Here is a 15,907-nt window from a genome sequence, read left to right on the forward strand (position 1 = left end):
TAGGATAAAGAGGCAAAATCAATGAGCTGCTATCTTGTGCACTAATGAATCATATTTATTGTACCGTAAGCAGCTTCACATAATTATTATTGTGCAAAATAAATTGACTGTATCGAGCTATGATTATTCAGCACTGTGAGATTTATTGATATATGCAAATATTTATTTTGTCGTGTAGCTATGCGAATTTCATTCTTTCCAGGGATGTCATGTTGAAAGGTAATTTAACATTAATATACTTATCTATTAATAGGTCTCTATTAATAGAATATTAGTCAAGCATACGTGTATACGTTGTATATATGTGAATGCGTACACGAACATATATAATACTTCCTCTGATTCATTTTATGTGACATTTGATTGAACAGAGTTCAAAAAAAGAAGAAGACATTCAAAATTTGTGGTTTAAAACACGTAGTAATAGGCATTTTTGTGACTATATATCATTTCATGAAAGGTAAATGAAATGTTTTTGCGGAAAAAAAAAAAGGTTCAGAAAGATCTTATAAAGTCAGATTCTCCAAGTTCTACAAATGATGCCTATCAGAGTATAAAAGTATACTCCCTATCCACAAACTTTTCAAATAGAAATTTATTCGACCCAACATGTAAGTTCAAGTATTCTATTCAGCATTAAACTTCCCCAAAATTGTCTAACAATAATAATCTTGCTAACGTCATTTGCTTCCCCTACTTAACAAGTGAAACAGCACTTCAACAAATAAGCAAAATAATGCAAAGAGTAGAAGAATGAGAACAAAAAAAAATATTTGCAAAAAGGTAAGCAGATTGACAGACTTGGAATCTTGAAGGGCACGCTGCGAACAGTATGGTGCTGCTAACTATATGCTAACGTGATTAGGTTAGATTTTCAAGCTTCTCAATGCTGAACTAAGCACGGAGAGCTTGCTGGGAGCTCTCTGCTTATAGTCTTTTTCCAATGCCATTGCGGACAGAGATTGCAGCTCCGAGCTCTCCTTGTCCTCCTTGTTTCGTCCTTGAGTCAGCTGCCCAATGGCAGACGTACACTGGAAACAACAATGCATTAAGTCAGATCTCCCAGGGTGACTGGTAAACAATACAAATCTAGTTTGTTTAGTAGTACGGCTTATTAACAGTATGAATTTTTAAAACCTCCAGTATTTGGAGAATTTAATCAATGTAAAGAAGTAGGGACATAAGACCGGGACCGCAAGTTCTGGACTCCAAGTTGGAAAAGAGTCTACATTCAGGGCAAAAACTTGTAAACGTGCAAAGTGCAATGAGTGCCTTATGTCTCCAATTTCTTGTGTTAGTTTATAAGCAATTTATTCTGTGTTTTTTAGAAACTTAGAGAACTTCAATGATAATTTTCTTTACCACTAGACCATTGACATATAAGAGAACTGGTAAATTCATCAAGGGTATAAGCAATTGACCAGTTCTGTTTGTTTATAAGAAATTTCTTCTGTATTTTTCAGAAACTTAGAGAACTTTTATGATAATTTTCTTTACCACTAGACCATTGACATATAGGAGAACTGGTAAATTAATCAAACCAAAAGAAATCTATGATAATTTTCTTTGCACTAGATCATTGACATATAAGAGAACTGGTAAATTAATCAAACCAAAAGAAATCATCAAGAATTATTTTATCAAAATTAAGAAACAGAGATAGAGACAGATTGACTGACCAAACATATGCCAAAAAGTGCTCTGGTACTCTTGCCACCAGTTAAGTCTATGGTAGAAGCATAATATTTCTTTGCCGTCTGAAGATTTTCTAGTCCACCAAGTGTATAGAGCACCTGTTAAAGTCGGGAAGAAATATGAGTGATTATTTTATGGCTATTATGAGAAAAATGCAAGTCATGTGTGGAACAGCAATGCCACTTGATATCTAGGGAAGCAAGTTCATAAAATCGAAAACTAACATGCAATCCAAAACATTGTTATTCTTTAACCGACACCCAATTGGTCCAGGGGATCACGGAAGTAATATGAACCAACATTTTTCTTAATCCAAAATATTGAAGCAGATGTCAGAAATGCTTTCCATTTTTCATCCGTAAGAACTTTTTTGAAGGCATTTCCATTTTTCATCAATAAGAACCATCTTTAAATGTATTTGCAAGCAAAAGTACTTCCTAGGTTCACCATTTACCCAAATATCAGCATTTTCATTACTGTGTTCCACAATCTATAAGAAATCTTTCCCCGGTCTCACTAAGATTCAGTACCTATTACCTCACTAGAGTTCTAACTTCTAGGCCAGACATAGATAAAGTTGCCGCAGGAGCTCAACTAATGTGGAAATCATCACGCAATAAGAACCACCTAATTTGCAATCAACAGACCACATTGAAGTTGAAGATAGATCACGCATCTCGATGAACCAGTCACCCCCAATTAAGGGAAAATAGAACACAAAGTAATAAGTTCGGGTGAAAGTAGAATGGTATCTTACTAGGTGACAAGGCATAGAACCCATTATAATATTTCAGTCCTTCATATTCCCACCTTATGCTCAGAAAGCTTGAAATCTTAATATCATTATATTCTTCTATGGTATCAGGCAGCTTCTTGCACTTGATGTAGGTGTAGATACTACAAGAACCGATTCATATAATCTTTTCTGGAAAGAATGCAGTACAGGTCAACATGAGAAGATTATCTCCCTTCCCCTGTTGGTAACTCTGCCCAATCAAATTCCCTTCTCGAAAGAAAAACTATAGGAACGAAGTATTTCAATTCTTTACCAATTCATTGAGCGAAATAGGACTAAAAGATACTATATAAGCCCGTTCAGTATTTATCCGACTAAAATTTTTTCACCTTCATTCCCCAAAAGAATATAGTTGAATTACTTTGACCTCCACCCTAGTCTATGTATGTCATTGCAAAGGATGTTGCATAGACTTTCTCATCCTCTCCTACACTAGAATCATTAAATGAAAATATCTATTAGCAAAACTTTAAAAATTTATTTCTCATTTTGCGTACTGATGTGAAGTATTTACATACCAAAAATGAGGAAGAAAAAGGAAAAGGAGGGGGTTGGTGGAGAAGGAAGCAATGGCTGTTCTCAAAATCCAACAATTGCCTGAACCGTTCATCAGTTGGGTCACTTCTCTTCAGCTCATAGTTGCTGCCATCCAAGCTTCCTTCACATCAGCCCCTCCTCTCCCTTACCAAACCGACATCACTCCCTCCTCTCCCTACCCAGACGGTGACAAGCCTACCTTTTCTATCCCAGCTGGCCACCACCTTCTTCCTCTCCCATCCCCTGCCCAGCTAGTCACTCCCATATCCCACCCCACCAACCCTTTCCCTAGAGCCCCATCATACCCCTCTTGCACTTCGTCCAGCACCTATTCTCCACCTCACTCCCCCACTCTATTCTGCCTCCTCTACTTGGTCCCAGGTCTCCCTCTTTCCTGTTACCAATCCTCCCTCCCCACTCTACAAGTTCCTACTCCTATCGTCCTTTCTATTTCCTCTTTTCTTTTCTTTTTTTCCCCCGGTTGTGTGTGTGTGTGTGTTGGGGGGGGGGGGGGGGGGGGGGGAGGGGGAGGGGATTGATTTCTTTTTTTCTCCTTTAGATTTCTCTGAAGGATTTGTGTGGATCCAACATTTTCCTTAACCATCACATCAAAAGACTTGTCGAGTTAGCTTCAAAAATTGACACCCTCAACTCTGCCATCAAATAGGTGGAGATCTTAGGCATTTCTCTAACTAGAAGAAAGATGTTCATTAAACTATGTCCAAGCAACTGTCCCAGAAAAGCCACTTCTTCTGAAATTATTGTGCCTAAGCAAGTTAAATGGAGGAAATTAGTCTTCTTTAGGTGGGGGCCCAAAAAGTTGGAATTAGAAGCTTATATTTGAAGTTTGAAATTAAAGTCAAGAACAAACCACTCCAGGAGCCCACAGTCAGCATAACGAGAAAATATCTTGAGAACCAGATTGAGTTCTATCAAATTCCTCCTCCCATCTTCTCCCTATTTCTGCACATTGGTATCTATTTTCAAATCTCCAGCTATCACTTCGATGTTGATTTCTAGTGAACTTCTGCATAAGCATAATAATGTGCTCTGACAACTTCACTAACGAGAGAGAGAGAGAGAGAGAGAGAGAGAGAGAGAGAGAGAGAGAGAGAGAAACTGGTCAAATGCAAACATAGATCCGTGAGCCTCTCTGTTGATAATAACATTTGCAGTTGGTAAAATAGCTGCTAGAAAACCAAGTATGAATCAACCAACTTCCTTTTTATCCAATGAACTAGGTGATAAATAAAGCCTCATAGAAACACCCAGAATAGCATCTTGACTAGAACAAGATCACATTATTAATAATAATACCTCTTAAAAAGATGCAGGCTCACAAAGATTGCAAGCTATAATCAATGCACCTCTGCTAATAATATAGCAGCAATATAATATGACTAGAGAAGTATCTTACATCAGCGTAGGCTAGGTGATATAAAGGAACTGTCGGTTGAGATAAGATCAGCTCCTCATAGCAAAAAGCTGCTTGCTTGTACCTAAATATGATATATTAGATAAACAATTTTGACTTGGCTAATTAGGACAGTGAATGGATGAGACAGTAGCTAAAGAAGGCATCAATGGAATAGAGTTGTCTCCAAGCCATTAGTCTTCCACTCTGAGCACGAGAATAAAAAATCTTACATTTGCAAGGAAACATATATTTCAGCAAGCTCTCTCCAAGCTTCATGATCAGCCATGAATCTACCGAAACAATAAAGAAGTCAAGAACAACTGTTAAAGTCGCGACATACTTATTAGTGTTAATATGTGATGCATTTCAGATTCTTCTTACAAGTCAAGATACTTGTTAAGCCAGTCAATTGCTGCTGACGTATTGCCTTGCGCCTTTGCCATGGCTGCCCTCCTCTTATGTACAACCTAAAGGATATCAATAAGATACACAAAAAAATCCTTGAGCTTTGGATTGTTCTTCTTTTTCTTAAATTACATGAGACAGAGCCTCTGCTATGAGCACAGATGTTTGGTCAACGTTCAATAATATGAGCATATGGGTTTATGCATGCACCAACTTTGTCAAAAGCGAACAATGTAAAAAGCAAAGGGCTTTAAGAACAAGGCTCAATTAAAACACACGATTTAGTGGGGAAAAAAAAGTCCAGATAAAGAGAATGTATACACACATAAATGTGTACACATGTCGTGTGTGTACATATATACATACTGTGTGTGTTGTGTGTGTAATACAAGAAAAAACTACTGTGAACACAACTAACAATTATATGGTTAAAGAATTGAAAAGCCTGAAATTACGAGTGATATAAATATTGTCAACAAAAAGTTTAAAAAACATTTAAACATTATGCTTCTGATGCGAAGATACACTTCTGAGTTTCTAATTCAGATTTAGTGGCTAGTTTTCTTATGCTAGATTTTAACTTTTTATTTCTATATGCTATGTTGCGGCACATTTCCATTAGGAATTATCTACTTTACATAGTTAATTGAGCCAAATTAACAATGTATGGTGAAATGTCCTTGTCTATCTCAGACCTGATCAAATGGATTTTCCTCCAAAAGGCTTGAGTAAGCATTTTCTGCCTCTGACCATAATCCCCTCGCCTCTAGCAACATAGCTTCTAGCCTGCCTGATAACAAATCAAAATAAAAACTCTTAGCCATTATTAGAAGGTCAAGCATACAAAGATGGCGCAGGAATCAGAAATACATAAAGTAGAAAAAATAAACAGTGGTGAAAAAAACGTTTCATCTATATTGCTAAATGGAAATTTTGGTATTCCCTGTAACAATAATTTAATGATTGAGAACAAAACTGACAATCACAGTGGCAAAGGATGACATATTGAGAAAGCTTTCTGGGGCCACATGACATTTCAATAACCTCTGAGCAGCTAGAAGATATGATATACATAATGAGATACAAAGATACAATTATCAAATTAAGGCAATGTTGTTGCAAAACGCTTTGACAAAACTAAACTAACGTACCCTCTGTTTTAAATGGATCATCCATAGTACTACCTGGACCATAACTACAATGAGAGTATAGAACCAGTACTTTCCAATATCAAATGGAAAGGGAGCTGCAGAATCTATTTGTTACATATTGCATGGAATCTCTACTTTCCGGTATACCTCTTGTATTCATAAGCTTTCACATTATCAATATTATTACACTTGATCCAAAAAGAAAAAAACTATTCACATATTGTGTGTTGATGGTGATAATATTTTGCATTTTAAGAAAGAAAGCATTAGTTTGAGACAACATAAAATATGAACAGGGGCAACCAGATCCATATATGCCGATTAATTCCGTCTCGGTCTTTGAAATATTTATCAGGCACATACCAAAAAAAAGCTATTAACATTTAGAGAAACTTCGTCGCACAAATTTTGTTATTGATGATATCTAAGTGAAGATATATCATCAGATGTTCTTACTAGAGGTTCAACTGCTTTAAAACGCTGTGAGAAGAGCTTCCTACAATTTACTTAGGAATGCCACTGGGAGCAAAGAGCAAGTTAATGGGGATATGGAATGGAGTCTTGAAGAAGTGTGAAAAGAAACTGTCAAACTGGAAAAGACAATACCTATCTATTGGTGGGAGACTGATCCTAATCAATAGTGAACTTGATGCTTTGCCTACATACGTGAAGACATTGTTTCCCATGCTTGTTGAAATTGCCAATAGAATAGATGCCTTGAATTCTGACAAGAAGAAATTCCATTTTGTGAAATGGAATATCTGTTGAATAGCAAGAAAGATGGAGGGCTAGGCATATGCAATCTTAAAGCTCAGAACCACAGCCTGCTCAGCAAGTGGAATTGGAGAATGGCATCAGGAGAGAGATCCCTATGGACAGAGGTGATCAAAGGAAAGCATGGAGAGCAAAACAGTTGGACTACAAACATGGTGACGATATGGAAAGTCAAGATTCCTCATGAAGTGGCTTGCTTTGTTTGGTTACTGGCAAAAAACAGAGTCCTTACTCAGGACAATTTAGCAAAGAAGGGTTTTCATTTATGCTCCAGATGTTTCTTACGTGGTGAGAAAGCAGAGACCAATCATCCCTTTTTACATTATAAATGGGCCGACCAACTATGGAGAATTTTTATCAACCTGAGGGGGATTAGTTTGGTGCTGCCACCAGTCTTAACTGATGTTTTAATTAGTTGGAACAGAGAAGGAAGGCTATCCAATCAGAAAGAGAGATGGAGAATTGACCCTGCATGTATCTGGTGGACTTTATGGAAGGAAAGGAATCAAAGATGCTTTGCAGACAAAGATAACCCTATCCAGAAGATAAAGATGAACTGTTTAGTGCTTTACTATTTTTGGTGTAAACAACAATGTCTAGAAAACACAGAATCTATCTTTGATGTCCTAGATTACATTTAGTAACCTTCTAGTCTTCCTATTGTAATCCCTTTTGTGTTCTGGATACAAACACAACTTGTGTAAGTATCCTTTATTATAAATAATATATACTGTTTACCATTGTCAAAATACCAACATTGCGCGTCGGTCAAAATACTGCTTTAGACAGATTCATCGAAAGAAATATGTTGCTTTAATCAGAAAAATAAAGATCACACAATGTCACAATCCTATAACACAATATGTCACCAATAACCCCAAAATTCCAGGACAGCTGTAATTCAAAGTAGAACTTTTCAAATGGAACCCGAAACAGCAAATCATCAGGGTCTTATAACATCAACTCTAGTACTTCTTATAAAGGTCATTATCATTCATTCAGTCTGGCAATTAGAATTTTAGGTTCCGTTATACAACGAGAGAGAGAAAGAGAGGCATCTTAAATTTCGTGATTTGCTTGTGACGTGATACCCTTCAGGAGTGACACATGAAACAAGAGCTAGAAGCTGTACCAACATAGTGATTCAAGGTCACTGGCCACACGTGAAGAAAATGAAAGCTACAAGAGCTCAAGACAACAAACATATATACTTATAGATCAAAGAGAACTCACCAACCCTTTTGCTCCCTGGAAACTTCTTTTGCAAAACCTTTATGCAGTCCTGCAGAAGTTCCCATAACATAAATTCAAATGGTTTTCCACAAAATTATAAAGTAGCAAGAGTTTCATAAGAGAATCTCCAGCATATATGAATGAAGAATGAACATGACTTGAAAAATAGCTAATGCATATTGGTGAATATGGCCAACTATATGGTCAGATCACTTCATTACTCGATATATTTAACCACATAGTCAGCCAATGTAACTCTACTAATTTAATTATGGTAAGCGTATCTCTGCAGCTTTATAGGAAATAACTGTCAAACAACTATCTTTCTAGATTTGGATAAAAATGACCATTTTGTTGTAGTCACATCCTTTATATATTAGATTGTACCATAATTTTTCTTTTCATATTACGTACAATCCGATCACAGCTATGACCTTGGGTAATGTATGATAAATTCTACATTATTGTACTGCAAAGATTGACTTTTGCCATCTTCTAGAAATCTTTTATTGAGGAAACGAGGTAAATAATCTGGGATCATTTGATTAAACTTTATCAGCATGGTTTCTGCAACTCTGAGAAGTCTAAAATAAAATAAAATGGAAAAATCATGCATGTCTTTAGTGTGAACCTCTACGAGGTAACTAAAATTCGACTTGGGGATTACAGGAAAGATGTTTTTACCTTAGCTACATCAATAGATTGACAATCCATAGCTGCAACAGCTACCTGCTCATATAGAGTCCATTCTGCAATATTTAGGTTGCAGCGAATAAAAGGTTAATCAGAAGTTACATCCAGTCAGATGATGCTCGAACGAAGTCTATGGACCAATCAATCAAAAAGAAAAGTTAAAAAGGGGGGGGGGGGGGGGGGGGGGGGAGAGATATACCAAATGTCCCAAAACCCAAAATCTCAACTTAGAAGACTCAATTCTTCAATTTTCCACTTTCATGGATCCTAGACTACCCAAATCAGTACAAAACCTCAGTTTTCTAGTCCCAAATATTACCCGATTGAAACTAAATAAATAGAGAAAGGAAAAAACAGAGATATGCCACATGTCCCAAAACCCAAAATCTCAACTTCTCCATGAACCAATTCTTCAATCTGCCACTTTTGTGGGTCCCAGACTACCCAAATCAGTACAAAATCTCACTTTTTCAGTACCAAATATTACCCGATTGCCACTGACTTAATCCTAGATAACCCAAATTAGTACAAGATCTCAAATTTTCTACTACTTAATTCTCACTTTCTTCAATCCTAAACTTACCCAAATCAGTGAAAAAACTCAGCTTTCCAGTCCCGAATCCTGGACAACCCAAATTAGTGCAAGATCTCAAATTTTCCACTACCCAATTGTAATTCTTGAATCCTAAACTAGCAAATCAGCAAACAAAGATCAAAAACAGGAATTTCCGCGTTATGACTCAATTGGATATGAATCAATAAGTACCTTGATGGCCAAGAGCAGATCTTTTTTTGGAATCATTAAGAATGGATAACCCATGCTTCAATACCATATCAGATCGACGAAGCTTGAGTTTATGAACAAGACAAAGATATTCCCAAACACCACCTCCACCATTCTCTACTTGATTCTCCAATCTGTTCACCTCTTCTTCCTCTGTTCTCGTCACCATCTTGGTTTCTCAGTTTGAGATTGTCTCCGACCACTTCAAAGTCTGCTTATGTTGTCGTGTTGTGCAGAATATCTTCTTGTTAGATGGACAACTAGGGAAAGCCAAAGCCAGTTTATTGGATCTACTTTTGTTTGACTCCTACTGCCACTGCCCACTCCCATGCTCTCAAATGACGATTATACCCCCCTTTTACTTTTGTTTTTCCATAACTTCACTTCGAATATTTTTTTTTCATTTTGTTGGAATAACAAAACAATTCTCAGGTTTGTTTTCGTAATACTAACTTCTTCGTTCGTTTACGAAATTACAACTATTTATGCTAATTAAATTACTATTTTTTGTGACTATATTTTTAAAATCATTTATCATTAATGTAAAATAATTTTACCACTGTTAATAAATAATTTTTTGTAATGAATTTATATGAATATATCCTTCTAAAAAATCCTTATGATTTGTCATTGTATATTCTGTGTATATCTTATACAGTTATTATTGGTGGGCAATTTGCAAATTTCCCTTCGTTGGGAAATTCTGCCTTAAGGCAGAATTGGCACACGGACAAAATTCGCATGGGCATAATTCTGCCGAATTTTACAATTTCTGCCTTGTGATTTTTTATTTTTTTTACTGAGTTGGGTTTCAAATCCATAATCTCAGGGTATTAGACGAAGGGTAAAACTTCAAGACCACCAATTTGAAGGGCAAAAATTAAAGACCACCCCAAATGAAAGGCAATCAGCGCAAAAAAAAGGACTAAAAACATATTTTTTTGCGCGGATTGTCCTTCAAAGGCATTGGTCTTTAATTTTTGTCTCTCAAATTGTTGGTCTTTAATTTTTTCCCTTCGCCTAAAAATCTATGGGTTTCGTGTTCGCACTCCCCCCCCCCCCCCCCCCCCCCCTTCCCTTGAGTCAAAAACTAAAAAAAATAAAAATCGCAAGGCACAATTTTGGATTCAAACTCTGCCTTGAGGTAGGTAGAGTTTGCTACGTTATAATGTAGCAAACTCTGCGTCTTGCAGGCAAATTCTGCCTTGTGAATTTTCTTTTAATGTTTGCATGAGCGGGGTTCGAACCCGGAACCTATAAATTTTTTAGAGAAGGGAAAAAATTAAAGATCAATAATTTGAGGGACAAAAATTAAAGACCACCCCCGAATAAAGGCAATCATGCAAATTGCCCGATTTAAAACTCAACATAAGGCATAATTCTAAGGGAAAACAACCAAATACCCCTAAAATATAAAATATTTACCTGCCCCATGTCCCTCCTAAAGCAATTTCACTTCTACCCCAACCGGTCGAAAATATTTTACCGATGTACCCCTCGCTCAAATCCCTTCCTCCATGATACCATCGTTATATATTTATATATCATAATGATATCATGGAGGAATAAGAAAAGGACTGAAATCGTCGTTCATGATATCATCTCAGTATATTTATATACCACGATGGTACCATGGTCCAGCAGTCCTCCATGATACCATTACAGTATTAATATGATCCTACTTAGCACACTTCATTTCAAGACATACATTCAAGGACGAGATATGAGACATCAAGCTCTACAAGCTACATAGAAGATGAGGAAGTCATTTGAGGCCTTTAGAGGCTCCTACAAGCCACACAAGATGGCTTACGACGTATGGAAAGTAGCTTGGGCAAGGCTTGGGCAAGAAAGAAGGCCAACACTCAAAAGTGGCTAGATGTGCAAAAGGTAGAAATGCAAAAGTGGCCAAACATGCAAAGAAGGGGCATAAATGCAAATGGTCGCAATTGCAAGCTTTGAGGATTGGATGAAGGCTATTTGTGCAAGGGAGAGACATTTCGAATTCCAAGCCAACATCCCAACTAGCCAAACAAGGTCCTTGCCTCATTAAGGGCAAATATGTAATAGCTAGCTTGTCTTCTTATTTCTAGATTATAAGTATTAGACTTAGCTCATTTTATTACTTAGATTAAGTTGAATGATGAATTGAGAAACTCCTTTGGATTTAGATTGTTTAGCTTAGTAGCTATAGGGTTAGTTATTATAATGGTAGATTCCATTGTTGGTCTTTGAACCTTTAATTCCATTGATTTCATGAAGAGTTGTTCATTTGTGGATTTTTTTGAATCACTCTTGCCTTGATTTCAAATAGTATAGGTCTTTTAGGATTGAATTAGATTGGGAGGTGTTGGATTTAATATATCCAAGGTTGCCCATAAATTCACCCTAATCGGGTCTTGCTTTTATCCTCTTTTCCCTTTTCTTCAATTCTCGTCCCAATTTCTTGTTATCCTTTAATTCCGCGTTTTAGTGTTGAATTGGTGTTATTCCCCAATTCGAATCGTATCATTTGGTATCAGAGCTTAGGCTAGAGTTTTGTTTCTACAATCCTCAATCCTAGGTTCAAAATTTGAAAATCTAAAAAAAAAAAAAAACGAAAATTCCAAAAAAAATCGAAAATTGGTTTTATGTTGTTTGTTTGTAATTTGAGGTTGAATCTGTATTGTTGCTATCAAAAACCTCTAGATTCGAAGTTTGAAGTGATTTGGTTGAGTTTGGAGTCATTCACCATTGATGAGCTTTGAAGCTTTGAAGAACTCAAGAACTTGGAAAGTGGGTCTTGTGATTCGATTGAAACTGAAGGCTAAATTCTAATGGGCTTTGTTCTCCATATCAAAGGGATCCTAGATCTGAATTAGAGCTAATTCAGAGTTGAATTGAAGGTAGATGAAATTTTGAATTGTTCCTGTGTTCTTGAGATTGTTCATATGTTCAAAGGAAGAAGGTGACCCAAGAAAGGTGTTTGATCTTCAAATTTTTAGTCAAAGGGTCAAAAGGTGTTTGTGGGGCCTAAGTAAGTATCCCAAAAAAAAATAGAAATACTTGGTCCAATTTTCTGATTTTTCAAAAAAAATAAAAATCCAAGCCATCTGCCACGTCAGCGCTGACATCAGCATTTGACGTGCCTCTGACGTGATCATGGGGTCCAAATTCACAAAGTTGAATGTTCTAACACTTAGAAAAAATAGTGTTGGCAGATTTTGGTCCAACTTGAGGGGGCTATATCTCCGTTTATATAAAGAGTTACGGGGTCCATAATATATCAAAATTAAAGTTCAGAGAGTCTACTTTCCGAATCAACAAGTCGTTCATCAATCCGAGGTCTGTAGAAAACGTTATGAGCGTTATAAAAACATGCTGCAAGCAGTTTTGAATTTTCTAAGTGTTAACCCAAAAACTTCCCAAATTCTTGCTAAGTGTTTGGCCAAAGGTTTGTTCACTTCTTCTTCTCATTTCTTTGATTCTCCTAACTAATTAACAACTAGTAATTGATCCTTACTTGGTTGTTAACTAGTTCTTGAGTTCGAATTTCATTTCGTGCTATTTTTTTTAAGCTTTTCTCGTTTGATATCGTCGAAACTTCTTTGGCTCAAGTCCTTTTTCTTTATCGAGTCGTTCGTCTTTCGATTAACAAGAATCTATTCCTCTACAAGGGTTAGCGATCTTGTGAATTGATTTGGATTAAAAGGGTTCTTGACCAACTTTGGGAGAAGCTATAGGTTGAGAGGTAAGCTTGAGTGTGAATACGAGTGACGTGAGGAACTTTACTACTAATCTTGTTTGCTCGTTTTGTAGGTACAAGAAGAGAAGTCATAAGGTGGAGAAGATATAAGGAAGTTATTGATAGTTTCGAAATCTTTTGGTGACGACATGGAGAGCCATGTTTGTGATGGAGGGTATGACTATAGGGATTCCAACGTAGAGTGGCCCATCTTATGTCCTAAATCTAAAGTAGAAAGTTACTTCGAATGGGAATGCAAGTTGGATGAGATCTTTAAACGTTACAACTATGTGGAAGAGGAGAAGGTGAAATTAGCTTCTTGCACTCTAAAGGGGGTCCTTATCAAACATTGGGAACATGAGAGAATGAAGGGGAACCCAATTGAAACTTGGAGTGCCTTGAAAGAATTTTGGAGGTGTCGCTTTTAGAATCCTTATGGCACTAAAAGGAATCCCAAACCCCATCCAAAAAGACAAGAAGGAAATACAAGTGTGCCACGCTTACGCAAGGAGAAGCAAATGATGAAGGGGAAGTCCAACCCTTGTGAAGTGAAAGAGAAGGAGCAAATGGACTCCAAAAGTGGAAACCATGGTAAAAAGGATGATGTGTGCGCATTTCAAGGTAAAATAGCTAATCTCAACTCTCCAATGAATGTGAATGATCATGTTATTAAATTGAGTTTGAGTAATATCTTGTCTTTATGTGAGCTTAATGATTCTTTACCATGTGATGAACGTAATGCTTTGGTGACAATTGACAATGTAGTTGATATGGGTGATCCAACACTAGTTGATCCTATTGATGACCATCTTGACTCTTCTTGTGAGTTCAATTTGTGTCCAACTAGTGTTGACCCTCTTGATTTACATGTTGGTACATTGTCTTGTGAATTGTTAGTGCACCCACTAGTTGATCCTAGCGATGACCGAATTGAATCTTCTAGTAAGGTCAATTTGTGTCCAACTAGTGTGGATGACGGTATTGGTCAACTTGCTTGTATTGATAGTCCACTAATTGAGAAATGTTGTGATGTGCTTAATGAATCTCAATTTAGTGATAAATTTGACCAAGTTGGTAGTGAGAAAGAAAGTGAATATGACACACTAGCGTTGTTTGATACATATGGATATGAGTCCCATGACCTTACTTTGTTGTCATTTGATGAGACTCAAGATTTTGATGGTGTTATGTGTCATGTGGATAGTCATGAAAATGAAAATGAAAATGCTTTGAAAGGTGACATTTGTCTTTTTGAGAATGAGATGGCCTGTTTTGATTCTTCATTGTTCATTGCTCCCTCTCTCTTTATAGATAATGCCTTATTTGATATTGATATGACTATTGGAAACGATGTACCTAGTGGGGTGTGTGGTGATGTTGAGCATTTTGTTTCCTTTGAAGGCTATAATGTGATTTGTAACCCATTATGGGATGATGATATAGAAAAAGAAGGTGATACTTGCATACAATGTGTTAATTCTTCCTTGCATGATCAAAATCTTAGTAGCCTAATGCATGATTGTGTTCTTGAACTTAGTAGTGAGGTTACAAGTGAGGATGACATAGTTGAGGAAGTTGTTTTACGCAATACCTTTCTTTACTACTTGTTTGCATTTGATGAAACTCATGTGTATGTTTTGGGTGCATCCTATGTTAAGGGAGACTCTTATAGGGTAAATGGTTGTGTCCTTGACCATACTAGGTGGGAAATCTACCCATTTGATCTGGGTGACACCTTGTGTGATTTGAGAGCACTATCTTGTGAGAGTCGTTGTTTGAAAAATGAGAGTGTCCTTTTTTGGACATTGTGCTATATGTCAAGTAGAACCAATGTCGAGTTGCATACTTTGTATTTTGAATCCATTGGTTTTATTACTCTATCTTTATATCATGAACCTTGGAAGAATCAACTTCTTGATACCTCATGTGTGCACTTGTTAGTCATGATTTCCATTGATGTGTGGTTGTACCACAAATTTGTCCATCCTTGGCATATATGTGTGGTTATTACTTTGTGTGCTAACCCTCAATCCTTGAGGAGTATGTTTTCGTATGTATTCCCTTGGGTTTTTCTAGGTTTGGATTCGAGGACGAATCCTTTTGAAGAAGGGGAGGATGATATGATCCCACTTAGCACACTTCATTTCAAGACATACATTCAAGGACGAGATATGAGACTTTAAGCTCTACAAGCTATATGGAAGATGAGGAAGTCGTTTGAGGCCTTCAGAGGCTCCTACAAGCCACACAAGATGGCTTACGACGTATGGAAGGTAGCTTGGGCAAGAAAGAAGGCCGACACTCAAAAGTGGCTAGATGTGCAAAAGGATAGAAACACAAAAGTGGCCAAACATGCAAAGAAGGGGCATAAATGCAAATGGTCGCAATTGAAAGCTTTGAGGATTGGATGAAGGCTATTTGTGCAAGGGAGAGACATTTCGAATTCCAAGCCAACATCCCAACTAGCCAAACAAGGCTCTTGCCTCATTAAGGGCAAATATGTAATATCTAGCTTGTCTTCTTATTTCTAGATTATAAGTATTAGACTTAGCTCATTTTATTACTTAGATTATGTTGAATGATGAATTGAGAAACTCCTTTGGAGATAGATTGTTTAGCTTAGTAGCTATAGGGTTAGTTATTATAATGGTAGATTCCATTGTTGGTCTTTGAATCTTTAATTCCATTGATTTCATGA

The 15,907-nt window shown here is 36.8% G+C and overlaps 1 protein-coding gene across 1 annotated transcript; it reads right to left on the reverse strand.

Annotated features, from left to right (window-relative positions):
• Nucleotides 1-612: 612 nt before the first annotated feature.
• Nucleotides 613-9,806, reverse strand: LOC132645260 (uncharacterized). Its single transcript, XM_060362154.1, has 9 exons — nt 9,468-9,806; nt 8,693-8,757; nt 8,009-8,057; nt 5,546-5,640; nt 4,827-4,912; nt 4,676-4,735; nt 4,446-4,527; nt 1,680-1,793; nt 613-1,031 (listed from the first exon to the last, which is right to left on the reverse strand). Exons 1-9 carry the CDS (start codon nt 9,652-9,654, stop codon nt 867-869), a joined length of 903 nt encoding a protein of 300 aa, XP_060218137.1. The 5' UTR covers nt 9,655-9,806; the 3' UTR covers nt 613-866.
• Nucleotides 9,807-15,907: the final 6,101 nt, after the last annotated feature.

Source organism: Lycium barbarum, chromosome 6, assembly GCF_019175385.1.
Source record: "Lycium barbarum isolate Lr01 chromosome 6, ASM1917538v2, whole genome shotgun sequence".
In the NCBI taxonomy this organism is placed as follows: Eukaryota; Viridiplantae; Streptophyta; class Magnoliopsida; order Solanales; family Solanaceae; genus Lycium; species Lycium barbarum.